At 43.6% G+C, this 20,328-nt stretch overlaps 1 protein-coding gene across 1 annotated transcript in view; it reads left to right on the forward strand.

Annotated features, from left to right (window-relative positions):
• The window catches only part of ALK (ALK receptor tyrosine kinase), a 216,418-nt gene that overhangs the window by 55,030 nt on the left and 141,060 nt on the right, over positions 1-20,328 (forward strand). The window contains 2 exon segments of the mRNA XM_027765802.1: positions 8,921-9,052; positions 17,967-18,098. Of these exon segments, the coding sequence (XP_027621603.1) occupies positions 8,941-9,052; positions 17,967-18,098 (244 nt within the window). The 5' untranslated portion in view covers positions 8,921-8,940.

The raw sequence follows: 20,328 nt of genomic DNA on the forward strand, positions 1-20,328 counted from the left end.
AAATAAAAAAAAGAATTTTCAGGGGGTTGGCCAGTGGCGTGGTGGTTAGGGGTGCTGGACTCCCACATGGCTAACCATGGTTGGAATCCCAGACCTGGTGGCTTGCTTTCTTACTCTCTTTCTCTCTCTCTCTCAATCTCTCTGGTGAGCGTATGTGCCCTGTAGAAAATTTAAAAATAATAACAATGATAAATAACACACACACACTCTGTCCCTCTCTGATCAAATTAAAATAAATAAATAAAGCCAAGTAAAATAATTTTTAAAGGAAAAAAGAAAAAATAATTTTCATTTAATTTTTATATATCATGGGTTTTTTGTTTTGTTTTTCCATTTGCTAGTGAAATGAGTGCTCTGACATGTGCTCACTAGGGAGGGGGAGAGAGAGAGAAAGTGAGAAAGCAAGACACCAGGTCTGGGACTCACACCTGAGTTGATCACATAGGAGTCTAGCACCCCAACCACCATGCCATCCACTAGCCACCAGAGAGCTTTTAATTTTTTTAGATTTATTTTATTTAATTTATTATTTATTCTTCAATTTGACCAGAGAGGGATAGAAAGAGAGAGAAAGCAAGCTGCCATGTCCAGGATTTGAACCATGGTCAGCCAGCCATGTGTGAGTCTAGCACCTTAAGCTTCACGCTACTTGCTGGCCCCAGAGAGCTTTTAAAACCACCAATACCAAGGACCTCTTCCCCAGAGGCACTGATTTCCTTGGTCTAGGGGGAGCCTGCATATCAGCAGTGTTTCTCACTTCCCAAGAGACTCTCAAGGGCTACTGGGGTGCTGGTGTGCTAGAAGAGGATCTAACCTAAGTTATAAGAGAGGTGCTCAACCCAGGGCCATATGGCCAGGTTCTGGACTCACCTGTGGTTTACCAGCTGTGAGATCTCGGGCAAAGTACCAGTAAGTTACTGGTTACATTTTGGAGTGCTGTATTGATTTTTTTTAAATTATGTTTTCTGGTTTACATATAATTGATGGATATCTTTATGAGCTACAGTTTGCTTCTTTTTTTTTTTTTTTAAGAGAGAGATTTTCACTACAGGGCACATGCACTTACTGGAGAGACAGAAAGAGACAGAGATAGAAAGCAAGAAATCATCCCCTAGGTGGAATGATCACACTACAATTCCTTCTCCACTCTCCTTCTAGGATCTTGGGCATGCACACACATGTGCCCAGCATGGGTTTAAGCCTCTGGGTCTGGGACTCAAACCACAGTGACTATGTGGGAGTAACCATTACACTACCTGCTGGTCCTTACCGTCTATTTTTTAAGGCATAGTGTACAGTGATCTAACCAAGTCTGCATCCATATTCATCTCCTTCAACATTCAACATTGCATATGTTGTGCACAGGTGTTAATAGTTCTACTAGTTTTTTAAAAATTATGTATTGTTCATATTTTTTAATCCTGCTATGATATACATCCTATAACCTTCTCCCCCCCCCTTTTTTATTTTTGTTTTCACTATAGGGTACATGCACTTACCAGACACAGAGAAAGAGAGGGAGAGAAAGTGAGAAATAATTCCCCAAGGGACCTTGAGCATGTGCAAACATGTTCCTGGTGTGATTTTTCAAGTCGCCGTGTCTGAGATTCAAACCATGGATTTAGCCATGTGGGATCTAGTGGTTTAACCTCCATGCCACCTGCTGGCCTTCTTCCCCTTATATACCGGCATTCTTCTGTACATTAACTTTTTTCTCAGATGCCCCCACTTTTCACTCTCCCCCAAGCAGCTGCTGGTCTCTACCATCATTGCCTCTTTGTAGTGCTTTACAAACTAAAATGCATTTCTCTGTACATTCTGTAAGCTCTCGAATCCTCAGTTTTCTGATTAATCAAATGGGAATAATAACTGTTCTGCCAGTTCTTTTTTTTTTATGAGGTTCAAACAAGAAAGGATTAGGAAAGCACATTGGAAGCTGTTAAAATGCTATTCAAAGGTAAGGAATGAGGACAATTTACTGCCCCCAGTGACTTAAATTTAGTCCGGGAGGAACTGCTGTTTCAAAGGCTATTAAGTAAATTCCCACAGAGAAGACGATTAATGAAAGACTCCTAAGCACTGACTCACCCCAGAGTGGCTCAGTCTCAGCTCCCCCTTACCTTCCTGCAATTAGGGCATCTGGCTGTGTCAGTGGTTACCAGGAATCACCAGCACCCAGGCTGGGAGGCATCAGAAGTGCCAGCAGGAAGCAGGCGGGCTCTCATGTCCAAGTCCATCTTCTTCCTTGTGCTCTGGAGGTAGGCTGTGGCAATCCAGGGCCCCAGGGCACCTGACTCCGTAGACCAGAACAATCATTTCACAACCACAGAGAGGATGCTGGTTAGGAAACTTGGGTCTTTGATTAAAACCACTCACCATGAGTACTTTCTTCCTTGGGATTTATGGACTCTATAAAAAAAAGAACTTGAGAAGACAGAGCAGTTGTTTTTTGTTGCGCCTCATTAGTTTGGAGTTTGGGCTGGCAGTAGAGATCAGAGTACCAGGCGTCCATCTAATTGAATCTCTCGTAAGCTTAAAGCTCCCTGTGGTATAGAGGAGGCTATGCCAGGGAGCCTGGAAATCTCCAGCTGGGCGAGGCGTTGGGAGGAGTTGGTTGACAGAGTTGAGATGGCTTTTTTCTGGGCTACTGCTGTGCTTTAAAAAGAGAAGTCCTGGGGATAAAAATCCAGGCACTTGGGAAAGGAAAGCCCCACTGCCCTCCTCTCCTGGTTCCCCTCCTTTGTCAAGGTGTGTAGGTTAAGGGTAGGGACACTAACTTCCTGTTCTATACTCCCCCACCACTACTTCTGAGGGCATTGCCATTTGAATGACCTCCACAGACATGCACAGAACAAAAGATAGAGAACAAGGTGTCAAAAACTGTGGGTTTCCACCAGTCAATTCACAAGCCACATACTCACTCTGAGCCTTAGCATTCTCGACTGTAAAATGGTCATTACAGTAAGTCCCTCAGCTAACACACAAGATCAGCTCAATTCCCAAATATCAAGGTGAGGAGGTCTATATGCCAGGCACTGTAGATGACTCTTGAAGATAAGACTTGATACCTCCCTTGCAACCCCTTACAGTTTGGTGAGAAAGACAGGCATACAAACCGCTAGGAAAACTGAGACAGCATGTCCCCACATTAAACACAAGAAGTAATGTGCCCAAGTGAACGGACGGTACCTGGATAAGAGAATGAAGAGAATCCATGAAAATGTCACAGATGAGGTAGAGCAATCCAGGTTCCCATTGGTGAAAGACAAGGAGCTGATGGAAGGCATTCCCAGAAGACAAGGCAACCCACAGACTACAAAAAAATGGCCCATGTGCTATGTACTGATTCCACATGGAACAGGCTCTGACTCATCACAGAAAGAGAAGAAATTGCCAAGGAAAATATGGAGAACTTTGGATTACATAAAACTTTTAAATGCCTGTGCATCAAAACACACTATAAACAGAAAGAAAATATACATAAAATGCTGGGGAAAATTGTCAAACCAATAAGAAATAGCTTCACATCCTTATTAATGATCTCACGCAACTCAGTATAAACACGTGAAAAGCCTAATAGATAAATTGGCAAGAAGATGTGGCCAATTTCTTAAAAGCCAAGTTAGAAAAAAATTTTTAAAACCTAGTAACATGAAAAAAGACTTTCAACCTTGCTAACTATCAAAGAAATTTCAAATAAAGCAGTGGGGAAATAGGTACCTTTAGTTAAAAATAAAAATTATGATAATACTCAGGGTTGGCCAGGATGTAATATGAGAGATGTGTAAATATGAACACAGCTGGTAAAGAGTGTAAATTGGATTAACTTCTAGAAAGCAATTTGGCAATATGTACCAAGAGCCTTTAAAATGTTTATACCTTTTGATTCAGTAATTCCACTTCTGGGAATCTATCCTATGAAAATAATCTGAAATGCAGGCAAAGGTTTATGCTCAAAGATATTCTTCAAAGTGTTATTATAAACAGAGTAACATCCCAATCATTGAATAATGTTTAAATAAACGATGCTACAGAGCACAGTATTGTAGCCATTAAAATCTATTCTTATGGGGCCAGCAGGTAGTATGGTGGTTAAGACTCTGGACTCCCACAAAGTCAACCATGGTTCAAGTCTCTGACCTGGCAGCTTGTTTGTTGTTGTTGTTGTTGTTGTGTTGTGTTTTGTTTTGTTTTGTTTTGTTTTTTTTCTCTCTCTCTGTCTGCTTCTCTCTCAGGTCAAATTAAAGGGTGGTAATAATTAAAAATAATTCTAAAAAAAAAAGTATTCTTACAGGGTATTTTTAAAGCCCTTGATAAAAAGGTAATTTTTAAATCCCTCGAAAAAAAGGTAATTAAGGCTCAGATCATCTTAATTATTTTAAAATTTATATATACATGATATAGCTATACACACTTTTGAACCATAGGTGGAAAAATCTAAAGCAAAATCTACCAAAATGTTAAAAATATGGTAGATTTGGGGTGGCAGGATCTTGGACATTATTTTTGTTTCTTTTTACCCTGCTTTTGAACTTTAGACAATAAGCTTATAGTTTTAGAGTGAAGGAAACTAAGAGAAGCTGTAACAGCTATTTAGGGAATGACAAGTGCAGTGGACCCCTGAACAACATGAGTTTGAATTGTACAAGTCTCCTTATGTGGAATTTCCTCAATACATACTGTAGATATATTTTTTCTTCCTTGTAGTTTCTTAATACCATTTATCTCTAGCCTACATTATTGTAAGAACACAGTATTTAATACAAAGGGGTATTCAAAATTTTCATGGAGAATGTGTATTCTGAAAAAATTATGCATGGATTTCAGTATTTTTTTGCACCAAAATAAACATGTACTTAAAAAAAATTTAATGTATTTAGCTACCCTTTTTTCCTTTTTTAATAATAATAATAATTATTATTTTTATACATCCAATTGCTGAACATCATTTAGCTTGAATAGAGAATTTACCCAACATAAAATAGACCTCAGACAAGTCCAGTTGAGAACATGTACTTTAATTCCATTTTTCATAAACTTTTGGAAGTTTCCTTATGCATATAACATATAAAATATGTGTTAGCCAACTATTCATGTTCTCAGTAAAGCTTCAGGTCAACAGTAGGCTATTAGTAATTAAGTCTTTAGAGAGTCAAAAATTATACACAGATTGTCAACTGCATGCAGGGAGCTGTCACCTCTAGCCCACCCCTTGTTCAAGGGTCAACTGTAATTGGTGTGTGAAATATTCATGTTTTCATAAAGATGCACAATGAATCAGGTGTGAATAAATCACAACATGACTTAGATTTGTCCCCTAGATTGAGGGAGACTTTATAGGTTTTGAGTTTGCTTATGTTTTCTTGGCTAGGCTATAAGTGAGAGTCATAGGTTCTAATTGTATTTAATGATCACCAATAATAAGGCGGAAGGGAAAAAAATGCTTTGGAAATGAAATCAGAAAGCAAATGTGAAAGAGAACTTTTCTAATTATTCTAAATCCCTTGTTCTTGAAAGAGGGCAGAGGGGAAATTCTGTTTCCTACTCCTTGCTGGAAATGATTGCGCCTCCCTGTTCTGAGCTTGTTTCAAGGCTACCACCAGCATCAGTTTATTGGGAATGCATTTTACCTCCAGCTTCCAAGAGGACACAATTGACAAGTGGCGAATCGACACAAGGAATTAAAGCTATAAAACAAATTTGAGGTTTTACCTTCTAAAATAAGCATTGTGTCACTTTCCGCCATTCCCTTTGTATTTTTTTTTTTACTTTTTTTTTTGAGAGGTTTTTGCCATAGGGCGCGTGTGCTTGCCAGAGACAGAGAGACAGAAAGCGAGAAATCACCTCCCAGGGGGGATGGCCACACCACAATCCCTTCTCCTCCATTCTCCTCTAGGGATCTTGGGCACACATGCACACGCGCCCAGCGTGAGTTTAAGCCACCAGGTCCGGGACGTGAACTGCGGTCAACTACGTGGGAGTCCCGCGACATAGCCATTACGCTAATTGCTAGTCCCTCCCTTTGTATTTTAATCCTACGTGTTTATCTGAGAATATTTGGGCATGGGTGGCAGTGGGAGGAGAGTGAGTTTTCACTGTGCATTCCTCAGCATTTAGAACCCATGTGCTATGTGGGGAGAATATTGTCTTAGCCTCTCTTGAGGTACAGGGGTATATGGGGTAGTGGTTTTATTGTTTTTGTTTCATTTTTCCTACTCTGCAAGGAAGAAAGTGGTAGAGGTGACTAGCCCAGAGAACTGTAACAATCTAGCCACAAAAACAAGATAAAGAACTGGAAAGTTGATCTAAAGCTGTGCTGGCTTCAGATGATCAGGGCTGCAGCTGACTGAGTCTCTGATTTCATCTAGAGTCATGTTTAGATGGTGTATTAACCTCCTATTGCTATTGTATGTGACTACCACAAACTTAATGGCTTAAAACAACATGAATGTATTCTCTTACAGTTCTGAGGTCAGAAACCTGGAATTGGTTTCATTGGGCTAAAATCACATTGTTGAACAGGGCTATGCCTTTGGAGCCTTCAAGGCAGAATCCAGTTTCTTGCTTTTACCAGCTATTAGAGGCCACCTGCATTCTTTGGCTCATGGCTTCTTCCTACCATTTTCCAAACTCTTGCTTCTATTATCACTTCTCCTACTTCCCTGACTTCCTTGCCTCTCTCTTATAAAAACCCTACAATCACATTGGGCCCATCCACATTATCTCAGATAAGCCCTCCATCTGAAGATCTGAGTTTAATCACATCTACAAAGTCTGTTTTTCCACATAAGGTAACATGCATGGATCCAGGAACAAGGATGTGGCTATTGGTGGGGTCATTATTCAGCCTGCCACAGGTAATTAGCCAATGTTCAGGCTGTTCTTGAATCCCTTAGGGGCCAGGCTAGGGCTGGGGAAACACACAGAGGCTCAGGCAACTTGATGGAGAAGATAAGAAGCTGTACAGGTGTTCTAGGGCCAAGTTGCATGGAACCAAGGCCAAATGGGTGTTGGGGAGAAGGCATGCAGACTGTCATAGGCAGTGTCTGTGAACCAAGCCTGGACTGACAGCAAAGTATAGGGTGGATTGTCACATGCCCATCACATGACCGTGATGATCTCCTTTGGGGAGTCTACAGCACGGGTTTCGTGAGTGGAGACAAAGAGAGATGAGATAGCAAAGGCAGCTTGGGCCCAGAGCACAGGGCATCTTAAAGAGCAGGTTAAAGTGCTCAGATATGATTCCCTAGAAAGAGGTAGGCCTGTTTCCCCATGCCCAGGAGTTACAGAGAATGCCTAGCCAGACTGGAGGTTGGTCAGGCAAGCCAGGTGCCATCTGCTATCATCTGAAAAACTGACTAACTGAGCCTTATCTGGACTAGCCCAGGAAAGAGATCACACAGTCACTTTCTGCATTCGCCCTCCATGGGATGAAGGAAAAGCATCCTTGCAGGTCTGACAGGTTGGGTCTGAATCCCATACAGTAGCTGCCAAGTGACCTGAGACAGGTCACTGAACCTCTCTGAGCTCAGTTTTCTCACTTCGGAAATGGCCATTGTGAAGACCTGCCTCGCTTCCTCACAGAGCCAAGTGTGAGAAGGTAGAGGAATTAAGAAGTAAACAGGCTAGACTTGTTATCAGTTTCAGTGCTGCTGGGAGCAGTTCAATGAACCAGAAAATCATGGAATTTTAGCTATTAAAGATCATCTAACCCAGAGAGCTCTACGGCATTCACAAATATTGGTAAAGAAGAGTCTGATTTTGTAGAATTAGAAAAGCTCTCCCTCCAGCCTCCATCATCATAAGGTCAGAGAGGCTTGGAAGCAGAGGATAAGGCAACCACACTTAGAAGTTAGACCCAGGAGAGCTCTGCCTGTTTATCTCCATGGGGGTCAGAGGCACCCCCTGGCCCCTCACCAAGAGCTGAGTCGCAGCACCAGTCAGATATTTGCTAGGTTATCCTAGGCTAAGCTGTCTGTAAGTGGGAGGCTAGGCCAGGCTGGCCCTCTCCACACAGTAGCCTGGATCTCTGGGACCCAAAAAAATGTGAGTGGTCACAAGTTAATTATCATTGTTCTTAATTTGAAAACTAATAATTACTAATATGTTTATTATAAACTGCCCATTCTCTCTTTCTCTACTGGATGATATGATCTAGCTAACAATTTCAGAACTAGAGCAAATGTTAAAGTCAAATCCTCTTTTATAGAAGGGGAGGCAAAGGCCAGATGGAGGAGAAATGTGGTCAGTTTCACACAGTCAGCCATGGCAGAGCCAGGTCCCTGCCCAGGACCCATGCTCTCACAGGGTGTTCGTTGCATTCTCTAATACAACAGAATGGAGTGCATGTGTTTGTAGCATCTGCTCAGTAAGTCACTCCAGTGATGGACTCTGAGTGAGATACACTAGACTAAGTATATCTCTTTGTACTCCAAATGCAACATTGAAGGTAGAGTTGTCTTTTTTTTTTCACATTATTTATTATTTGTTTTTTGTATATACTTTCAATCATGTTGTTTGGCTTACAATGAGACCATTTCAATATGTGCACATTTCTCTCCAGACCTGTTGATCTTGTCTTATGCAGATGAGTCTCAGGCTACACAAAGCTGGCCCCCTAGCACACAGGATACTAGAGGGTTTGGAAAAAAGACTAAACCTTGGCCACTCATTAATCATCACTAGAAAGTGAGGTACCCAGCAGCCTATGGCTATGAATGAGAGACTTTTAGCTCCTTCTGGGGTTGGCCCAGGGTAGGGCCAGATGCAGATGCAGGTGTCTCAGTCATGCCTTGGGACATGAATGTAGGGAAGGGCAAAGCCCTCCCTGTAGCCTTTCTAAGAGGCCAACCAAGTATGCACACAAGGGCCTGGGCCACCCAAACTCACCATGGGCCTGTGTCTGTTGCTTGTTCTCCAGGAACACCCCCGGGCTCCAAGATGGCGCTGCAGAGTTCCTTCACTTGTTGGGATGGAACCGTCCTCCGGCTCGGGCAGGCCTGTGACTTCCACCGGGACTGCGCCCAGGGAGAAGATGAGGGCCACCTGTGCAGTGAGTAGGGGAGCTGCCCCCAACCCACCCCATGCCCCTATTCCTCTCTTGTCCTCCTCACCCCAGAAGCATGAACTTGCACAGCAACACTGACTTACCTCATGGCAACACATAGCACAGGGCCCACCTCATGACCTAGTGGTTAAGTGGGCCAGATCCCATGTGGACAACCACAGTTCTAATCACAGCCCCAGCAGCTTGAAAAATATGCCAGACACATGTGTGTATGCCCTAAATCCCAACAGGGTGGAGAAATGGAGAAGGACTATGCCCCATTGGGGAGTACTTTCCCCCTCTACCTCTCTCTTCCTCTGTGAATGTTCCTCTCTGGCAAATGTATGTGAAGAAAGAAAAAATAGGAAAGGAAAGGAAAGGAAAGGAAAGGAAAGGAAAGGAAAGGAAAGGAAAGGAAAGGAAAGGAAAAAAAAAGAAAGAAAGGAAATGAATAGGAAGGAAGGAAGGAAGGAGGAAGGAAGGAAGAGAGAAAGATAGAGGAGAGAGGGAAGGAGGGAAGGAAAGAAGAGGGAAGAAAGGAGGGAGGGAGGATAGAAAGAAGGAAGAAAAACAGAAAGGAAGGAAGGAAGGAGAATAAGAAAAAGAGAAAAAGAATAAAAGACGGAAAGAAAAAGAAAAAGACAGGAAGGAAGGAGGAAGGAAGGAAGAAAACATCATAGCATACTATGATCTATGGGCACATAAGTTAGGAACAAAATATGATCTTGTTAAGTTATGCTCCCAGCCCCCTCATTTTTGAGGCACAGAAAAAGTGTGCAGGATAAAAGCCAGCTCTGTAACTGGATGCTGGAAACCCTCTCTGCCCAGAGTTCACTCACTGTCCAAGCCTTCTCATCCACCTGCCTCTCTCACACGCTCCATCTTCCACAGACCCAGCTGTAGCCACATCAGCCCACTGCACAGCCCCCTCATGCCACTGTAGCTTTCTCATGTGTCCTACCCTGCCAGAATACCCTTTCCTTTCTCATGTCATACACCCTTTAAGACTCACTTCAAGAGTTGATTGTTCTGGAAAACCTCCTCTGGCAATTAGTACACAAGTACAGTTGGTTCTTCCCGTGACCCTTCCCCCGCTGCAGCCCAGTGGATCCATCTGTCCACCATCTTCCACTGCTTTCTATTAGTAGCTTTGTTGCAATATAATTTATATAACACACTATTTACCCAGCAAAGTGTGCAATTCAGTGTTTTTTTCATAGATTTGTTCTACCATCACCAAAATATAATTTAGAACACTTCTGTCACCCCTAAAAAGGAACCCGTGCAATCTCTCCCGATTCTTCCCCAACTCTCCTGCCTCTAGCCCTAACATACCACTAATCTACTTTCAGTTTCTATAGATTTGCCTATTCTGGGCATCTTGTAGAAATTAAATAATTCAAAATGTAGTTTTTTTGTTTTTTGTTTTTTATTTTTCACTATAGGGTGCATGCGCTTGACAGACAGACAGAGAGAGACATAGAGACAGAAAGCAAGAAATCACCCCCGAGGGGGGATGGTCACACCACAATCCCTTCTCCTCCATTCTCCTCTCGGGATCTTGGGCACGCATGCACACGTGCCCTACATGAGTTCTAAGCCACCGGGTCTGGGACGCGAACCACAGTCAACTGCAGAGCCATTACACTAACTGCTGGTTCCCAAAATGTGGTCTTTTGTGATTAACTTCTACCACTTAGCATATATTTTAAGGTTCATCCATACTGTAGCATGTATGAGTACTCCATCCCTTTTTATTGCAAATAATATTTCATTGTCAGCAGATGTTAGCCTTTGCTTATCCATTCATTAACTGATGGACATTTGGGTTTTTTCCCATTTTAATTCTCTTGGGTAGATCCTAGGTCATATGATACCTCTACATTTAACATGTTGAGAGACTGCCAAACTGTGTTCCAAAATAGCTGCACCATCTTATGTAACCATCAGCAGTGAATTTCTCCATATCCTTGTCAACACATTGTTTTCTTTTTTTTTTTTTTTCACTTTAGCCATCCTACTGTCCGTACATCCATTATGTTTTATGGAGATGGTTTCCATGTCTCTCTTCCTCTTTTGACCAGATTGGGTCTGGCATTCTTTCTACTGTGTCACTGGAAAAGTACTGGCACAATTTTACATAGGAAAATACATCATGACTTTTCTGATGACCCAGTAGTACCAGTTTTTCTCAGATTCCTGGACAGCATCAGTGCATAAGTCTTTGTGGATTGAAATGAATGCATGAGTTGGGAGACTTGATCCAGAGTTGAAAACAAATTTTTGTGCCCCTTCTGTAGTAGTTAGGAGCAGAGTAGACGCCCAGCCAATGCCCACCCCACTTGAACACAGTGCGCCCAGCAGCTGTTTCACTAGACATAATCACTCCAGAGCTCTTGATGATTTTGCCAGGGAAGCCACAAACACTTGTAGAACACCTGTAGTGAGCAAGAGAGTGGCTAGATTCTGCAGCAGAGATAGACAACATGGTATCTGCCCCTGAAGTGCTGAAAATCCATCGGGAGGCAAGGAGTGAAACAGTAGAGCCTTAGTTGGGAGAGGATGAAGCAGAGTTGTACCTGGGGTACTGTGCCATTCACACCAGAAGCAAATCCTCACCCTTGGATACAGAGGCTCCAAGATGCCGCTGGTCAGGGAGGAATTTTGCAGAGAAACTTTAAAAACTTAATGTCTCCAATTCGTCTGGAGTCCTTGAAGGAAGAAAAATTATTTATTTTCATTTTAAGTTTTAAGAACTTCATTTTTATATAAAACTTTCAAGTGAAGTTTTTCCAATGATAATGGAATCATGGTGTGTTTTTAGATTGAACTCAGCGAAGAACTATAGGAAAGCTCTTTGCATGCCCTGCACTGTTCTGCTCCTGGCCTCCCTCACAGTGGCCCAAATAAAGCCGGGGCTGCCCACAATGCCCTGGGCAGGAACCTATGTGTTATGTGTGCACCTCTCTAGTTATTTGTGTCTGCTGTGTTTCCATCAGTGCTTCTAAGCTATATGGTTTCACAATTGCCTTTTTAAGTTTTCTGATACTTCCCAGCTGGGACACAGGTTGGGCAGGCCATGCCCTGTTTTAGAGTTTGGAAAATGAAGCCACAGAGGAGGTCATTGATTTGTTGGGAACTAACTGTGCTTAGAGCACTGAGCCTTTGGGATCTAGCCTATTACTGGGGTCTCAGGGCATCCCCACCATTCCAGAGCTTGCTGTATAAATTTCCAAGGCCAGCTCAAGTCTTCAGGGAAGCCCCAGCTTGAGTACCATGGGCAGGAGCCTGGAGCCCAGAAGCTTTTTCAGCCATATTTTAAAGTTGCTCTGACCAGCTGCAGGAGTGATAGTTCCATCCTAGAGGACGTCTCCACCGAGTCCTTGGCTACAGAAATGGGTTGCTAAGAGGGCAGGTCCAATTCAGAAGAGTTATTCTCTTTTCTATTTTCTCTGCTCTTAGTAAAGCTGAGAAAATACCCTTTTCCTCATATGTGTGCTCTTTTCCCTCTGGCTTTTTGCCATTTTCCCTGTCACACTAATGTTGAGCCCGCAAACTATCCTTGTGGAGATAATAACAACAAATGACAAGAACAGTAATGCTTGTTAACATTTACTGAGCACTTACTATGTGCCGGGAGCTATTCTAAAGACTTTTCAGATACTAACTTATTTCATCCTCGTAACAATTCTGTGTGGTGTTATTACACCCAGCTTATGGATAAGGACTCTGAAGCTTAGGGAGTTTAAGTGATTGTCTATGATCAAACTAGTAGCCAGAGGCAAAGCAGTGATTCAGAACTATGACCCCAGAGCCCACACCACTACAGGCCAAACTCATTTGTTGTATGAGTTCCCAGCATTTGCTGGTTCTAAGCACTAAACCTTGCTACAGACTCACCCAAGACAAAAGGACTGGCCTCCAACCTTCTGGGTCTTAGTTTCCTCAACTGTAATATGATGCATGCTAATGCACTGATATCTGAGAAATGGAAAGGAAGTACTTAGAGCTGCATTAGGCATGTAGTAAATGCTCAGTAAATATCAGCCACTGTTATTGGTAGTGGTGTTACCTTCATGGGGACCGTTTCCAGAATCAATGTCTATATGGTTAGAAAATGCTATTGACTACATTTGGTCTTCCCAGGTGGCCTGGAACATGTAGTACATTTTCTGAGCACATGTTCTCATGGAGCTCTAATGGAGGTGACCAAAGTCTTCTAAGGAACATTCATCAGAGCCACAAATCTTGAGCCAAGGTAGTTGACCAAACCCTGCCACGGCTGAAATTTGGAGGAATAAATTAAGTTGCATTTAGTCAATTACTGCTCTCTGGGGGCCAATCTCACCTGCACCTCAGGCCCCAACTCTACACCTTCCCAAATGAAAATCCCCTGCACACTCCAGGGCTGCATGTTGATTATCGAGTTCACCCTGGGCAATGTTCCTGGGGCTTTTTATGGCCCTTAAAAAATCTAGGAATTGACTGGAATAGGTGTATAGCCTGAGATGGAAGTGGCATTCCCTTGCCCATCTCTATCCAGTCATGCTATCCATCTGCTCCTTCCTCCAAACCCAGTCAACAAACTATTCTTTTGGCCTTCTCCAATACAGCCACCCCACACTTCCAATCAACATTGCTAAATACAACTGAGACATGTCCAGACTTTGCAACTTATTGAAGGGTGTCTTCTAGGTTCACTATTTGTCCTGACCAATGGTCTAAGGGCTTGTGGCTCCCCCATAAGGCACCTGGTATCCCCACTGCATTCCCAGAATGGGTCACCAATTCACTGGGTATTATAGTGAGTATCATTTCCATGGACTCAATAAGCTCATCTATTTGGTGGGGATATTCTTCCTGCCAAGCAAAAACAGTTTTTTTAAGTGTATGTCTTTATTGTAAAATAAAAATATGTTGGTTGTAAAACACTTGGAAAATCTAGAAAAGTACACAGGAGAAAATAACTATTGCCCATAATCCTCCCTCTCAGAAATTCAGAGATAACCATAATATTTTGATGGATTTCTTCCAGCATTTTTCCCATGACTCTATATTTTCAAGAAAATGTATAACACATATTTATCAAAAATGTTAACAGAGTTGTCACACAGGAAGGAGAAGAAGTAGTGTCACTTGGCCTGGAGAGTATACTTGGCAGCTCCAGTTGCTGTCGTTGAGGTCACGTCGCTATGACTCTGCCAATTTGTCTCTCTTAGAGTGGAATCAGGTGTCATAATTGCCAAATGTTGTGGGATTGATTGACCCACACACAGCTCGATTTGGCCATCCAGCCAATAAAGTAACTGGCTGCAGCCCAAGAAAGAGCTCACTTAGAGCACTGCTTCTAGAGCATTCAGGTGCATGGGAATTATCTAGAGAGCTTGTTATAAATGCAGATTCTGATTCAGTAGACTGGGGAAGGGCCACACTTCTAGCAGTTTCCACACTTCTAGCAGTTTCTTAGGTAATATGTATACACCTGGTCCCTGGACCACGTTTTGAATTTAAGAGCTTAGAGAACCGAACTGACTCCTGTTTCACTCAGCATCTAAGTATGGAAGTCCTGTGATGTGTCAAGCACTGAGTAGGCGTTTGGGGTGAATGAGAAAAGGATACCAAAAGATGAGTTAACACCCAACCCTGTGGGCCAACCTTCTGCTCAGCAATTGACCTTAGCAGCAATTTCTCACATGTGTCCTAATCCAACAAGAGTCTTTGTTCAACCCCACACCCACAAGTTTCCTCAGAAGTGGCTTCTTGCTGAGCATGCTGCCCTGATGAGCTTGCAGTAATGGAAATCCTTCCAGCTCCCCTTCCTCCCTTCAAGGTTTTAATTGGCACATAAATTGTTCATTGACCTGCCTTGCTATTTTGCTTGCCTCCTCTCCCTTTATTCAATCAGCCGAAGAGAAATGGGGCTTTCAGTCCCAGCTAATTCTAGATCCTTTGCCAGATAGGACAAGGATGGGCTTCCAGAAGATGGAGAATGCCGATGACTTTCTTCATTCCAGTCCCAATGGGAAGCATAGGCAGAGCTGCCCCAGGAAGCATTTCCAGACAGACAGTGAGGGACCTGCCTCTGCCCCCACCATAGGACAGTATTGGCTGCTTGAGCCCATACCCCAATAAGTTCCCCTAGCTCAGGGGTGAGTGATAATTAGTAATACTATTACCACTTTGTATTCGTACTGTTCTGTCACTTCAGTTTTCACACTCTCTTCATTATTTTATCTTCAAACCAGCCCTGTAAAATGAATACTAATATGACCCCATTGTACAGATGAGGAACCTGAAGCTCTGAGAAGTGGAGTTGCCTAAGGTCACATAGCAGAAAGTGGTGAGGGTAGGACTAGAGCCCAGGTGTCCAGATTCCAGTGCTATTGTGGTACCAATACCCATAAGTCAGGTTCAGTTCTCTCCCTTCTCATCCTAAAGCCTGAGGAGAGAGTGACATGCTGTGTAGCCCTGGCTCAGCCCTGGCTCAGCCCTGCCTCAGCCCTGCCTCCTTTACCCACCAGGAGCCCACAGCCAGTGGGAAGCTTCCATTGTGACTCTTAGTTTTTAAAGGATGCTCCACAGAAGGTCACTTCACTTCTAGCCACCAGTTGGTTCCTGCAAAAGAAGTGGATATGGGATCCCTTGAGGGGGGAATAAAAAATAAAACAGAAAGATCTCCTTAGCTTTTGGATTTTTAATCAGAAGAACATGCAGGGCTTAGGGGGGAAATGATTTCTTCAGGGGGGTATAAATGGGGAGAGATGCTCAAAGTCAGTGACAGCCTGTTTTAATTTATAATTCTGCCTCTGTGTGAAATACAAGAGAGTTGGGGGGGAAATGAGCAATAATTCACTAAGGTGCTGTCACAGCCAGGAAGCATGAGGGCCTCTTTGTCAGTCTGCTGTTGCCGAGAAGGCTGAGACTGAGGAGAGCTGCAGGTCTCAGCTAGAGAGCTCCTTTCCTTCTACATGGAGACACAGCCTTCTCTGCAGCTTGGCCTGGAGTGTTGGACGCTGTCAGAGTAACCTGGGATGGCCCACTAGCTTCTTGGAATTGAGAGCCTTCCTGGAGCTATTCTAAGAGTAAACGAAGAGCATGAGCTCTTTCTAGCTCTCTTTTTCGTTCCTCCTTCTGTGGCCAGTGGGAAATATGTGGTCTATAAAGCTGACTGTGGCCTTTTCAGTAGGATCTGAGATAGTCTGATGAATAGAAAAGGATTACAGGTCCTTTGGGACCAGCAGTTGGCGTAATAGTTATATTGCTGGACTCCCATGTAGTCAACCGCAGACAGAGTCCCAGACCAAGTGGCTTAAACTCATGCCGGGCACGTGTGCGTGCGTGCCCAAGATCCCAAGAGGAGAATGGAGAAGGGTTGCAGCGTGGCCATCACCCCTGGTGGTGATTTCCCACTTTCTGTCTCTCTTTCTTTTTTTGTCTTTCTGGCGAGCTCACATGCCCTATAGCAAAAACCTCTGAAGGAAGGAAGGAAGGAAGGAAGGAAGGAAGGAAGGAAGGAAGGAAGGGGGGAGAGAAAGGAAGGAAGGAAGAAAGAAAGAAAGAAAGAAAGAAAGAAAGAAAGAAAGAAAGAGAGAGAGAAAGAAAGAAAGAAAGAAAGAAAGAAAGAAAGAAAGAAAGAAAGAAAGAAAGAAAGAAAAAGGATTACAGGTCCTTTACGCTGACCCAGCAGATGATATTAAGAGGCCCCAGTGGCTGAGATTGTTTGATCATGAAATGCTAGGTTATGCTGCAGCAATAAACCATCCCAATATTTCAATGGCCTCAAATAACATTTATAGCACCTACCCAATGGGATTGGGGTTGTAAAAGGCCTCTGCTCCACAACTTCACTCAGGGACCCAGGCTGGCAGAGGCCTCTCTGACATAGAGCAGCACCATCAAGATCAATAACTCTCCTTGGTCACTACAGGAAAGGAAGAAAGAGACTAAAGATTTACACTAGGGCTTTTCACAGCCTTAGTCCAGACAAGACATATTCTTTCCCCTCAGGTTTCATTGGCCAGAACTAGCCATGTGGTTTCACTTAACTGAAAGGGGTTGGAATATAAAGGGGAGTTTTGAACAATATGTGTCTCTGTAAACAGGAGTGAATCGAGAGCCCAAACCAATCACCAGTCAATATTGCTATTGCCAGGAACAACAGGTGGTATGGTGGTTAAGGTGTTGGACACTCACATGGTCAACTGTGGTTCAAGTCCTGGACTCACCAGCTTGAAAATCACTTGGAGCATGTGTGCCCAAAATCCCAAGAGGAGAATGGAAGAAAGGGGATTGTGGCATTCCTATCCTCCCTGGGGGGTAATTTTTCACTTTCTTCTCTCTGTCTCCAGACAGCACACATGCCCTATGACAAAAACCTTTAAAAAAAGAAAAAAAAAAGAAAGAAAGAAAGAAAGAAACCACTGCCACCCCCTAAACTTTTGTCATTGGGTTGATCATTAGAAATGCGTCCTAGAGAGTTACACATTGGCTCTCCTTGGGTCACATTTTGGGTGAATCAGCATAAAGAGTACAGAATTTAGAAGCAGAAGATCTGGGTTTGAGTCCCAGTGGGTAACCTACTAGCTGTGTGACCTTGATCAGACTGCTTAATATTTGTGAGCCTCTACTTTGTCACACAGACAACTGGGCTAACAATACCTTTGCTGGGGAGTTGTTGTTGTTGTTGTTGTTATTACTATTTTATTTTCTGAAGAGCAGGAAACTACAAGCCAGCATGCATACAAGTTAGAACTTTGGGGCTTTGCTTCATTATGATCATATCATTAGACGTTAAGTGTTCTGGCCGGGAAGCTGTTACTAATGAGGACGATTTGGTCATGCCTGGTTAATTTGACTTGATGTTGGTATATTTTGCCTTTGGCAGTCCAGGAAATGACTGTGTTCCATGCTCTCTCCACAGGTAAACTTCCTGCTGGTTTTTACTGCAACTTTGAGAATGGCTTCTGTGGCTGGACCCAAGATACACTCTCACCCCATGCACCACAGTGGCAGATCAGGACCCCAAAGGATGTCCAGTTCCAGGATCACAAAGGTACTTCCCCTCTCTGCTCTTACCCCTGGCCCCTGTCTTCATACTCTTGTGGATAGACAAGAAACATAGGGCCATTTCCAAGGCAGCTGGGCCTATTTCATCCAACAGGGCCAGCTCAGGTGACAGCCCGAAGTTTACCCAGAATGCTCGCACACAATTCTCTCTGTAGACTTTCTTGGGCTTTAGAATGACTACATCTGGCCAAGATAGATGTCACCTCTCTTTTTACTTAAAATAAAAACTTTACTGAAGGAATAATGAAAGAGAATAGCAACAGTAATAATACCTTATTCTTTCAACAACTGTTTGTTGAAGTCCTACTATGTATCAGGTACATAATACATTGAGATGTGGGCAAAGCCATGCCCACCATGACTGGAGAGACTGATGCATAGAGAGGCCTGTGGATTTTGCTCCAAGGTTGTGCTTTGAGAATGCTGCCCCACATCTAGTTCATTCCCCACAGTCTCGCCTCCTCAGCCATACCCCCATCCCTGACATAAGCTGGTAACTCCTGTCTTCCCCACATCAGAGTCCATCCTCTCCACAACTCCTTCCTAACTTCCAGAGGAACAAAAGGCCTCTATACACCCAAGAGATGGCTACCCACACCTGGGTGGCTGACTCCATACTCAGAGACAACAGTCTGGGCAGGGCGTGAGATCAGAGAAGCTCTGGGAGGCCAGCACAGCTTTCATAGTCAGGTTGCTAGAGAGACCAGGCCATCCAGCCATGAGCCCAGCCTTGGGCCATACCAAGCAGCTGAGTCAGGAAAGAGCCTGTGCCCACCTCTCTGCAGAATAGGGCTGGGGCAGGGTGGTGGTGGTGGTAGGGGGTGGTCAGAGGTCCTTTCTTTCTTCTCTCTCCTGCATTTGCCTTCTCTTTGTGGAACTTAGAAACTTTTATACCCAAATTCCTCTCTTTCCAAGCACACATTCTATGGATTATGACAAGGTCTTCAAATAGTTCATGGGAAATGTGTGTGGCGGGGTGGGGGTGGAACTATGCATGGATTCCATTTTCAGTTCCAAAATAAGCTAACTAATTCCATTTTCCACAAACTTCTTAAGGTCCCATCAAAATTTAAGAAATCATAATAAAAAAAATGTAAGAGAAGATAACATTCAGATCAATCATGAAGGTTCCCAGAGCCTAGGCAGGTCTGTTCTCAGTCTTCAGAGCTATAGCTGCAGCTGAAGAGCTGGCCTTGGGCCAGGACACTCTCACAGGGGCTCCATTAGAAAAGAGGCTGAGTTACTGCAGCCATAGGAGTGTTCTGCAGGAACTTCTCAGCAGATACAAAGGGCCCAGGAGCTCCTGCTTTCTCTCCTGGACTCCCTTATCATACAGCGTCCTCTTTAACACTGTAGAAGGATCAGAGAGGAGATGGAGCTCAAAGTTAGACATGATCTTGCTGCCTCCACTCCCAATTTGATAATCCCTCTACAGCACCAATAGCAAATAAATACCCAACTCATATTGCCCCCAGGGCTCCACTCCTGGGACTGGACATCCTCCTGGAATAGCCCAGGTTCTTGTTTAAGGTGAAGTAAGGTCCAACTGCCCTGGGGTGGGCCCTCTCAGCTCCAAATCACAGACCAGTTTCCCTTACCTCAAGGAAAGCTCCACCTCTCCATGAAAACTATGTCCCTGACTTTTGCCTCCTGGAGCTCCACAAAACTAAACTATCTTCTTTCCCACAAAGGCAGCCCTTCAGACTACCCACATAAAGCCTTTTTTCTCCCCACTCCTATAATCCCAGTTCCTTGAGCTTTATGATTGCTAAGATCTCTGGCTTGTCCTGATTACTCAGCTCTGGACCCACCTGAATGTTACTTGGTAGTTACTCAATATCAGGCTTTAATAAGAGATGGAGAAAGGTAGAAATGAATGACTACAGTCATGCTTGGGGTTCTGTGGGCCTCTAAAAAGTTGTGAGCTTCCTCTGGCACCTGCCTACAGATCTCTGACCATCTATAAAATGCTCTGTAGTTTCCTGGAGTTTTATCAATGCTTTTTCTTCCCACCATATGGGATTGGGAGCTCATGGTCTCCCAGGTTTTCAGGCAAAATGGTGCTTAGAAAACACAAGAAACGAGTCTCTGTAGGCAGGGCATGGAGCACAAGATGAGGACTGGGTTTGGGAGTCCAGTGTGTTGGGCTGAAGCTGGTGATTTTGGGAGATCAGGGATGTCATGGCCAAATGTATGGTGCTAGAACTTCATAGGCA

The sequence above is a fragment of the Tupaia chinensis genome, unplaced genomic scaffold (genome assembly GCF_000334495.1).
Source record: "Tupaia chinensis unplaced genomic scaffold, TupChi_1.0 Scaffold139757_1, whole genome shotgun sequence".
Classification (NCBI taxonomy): Eukaryota; Metazoa; Chordata; class Mammalia; order Scandentia; family Tupaiidae; genus Tupaia; species Tupaia belangeri.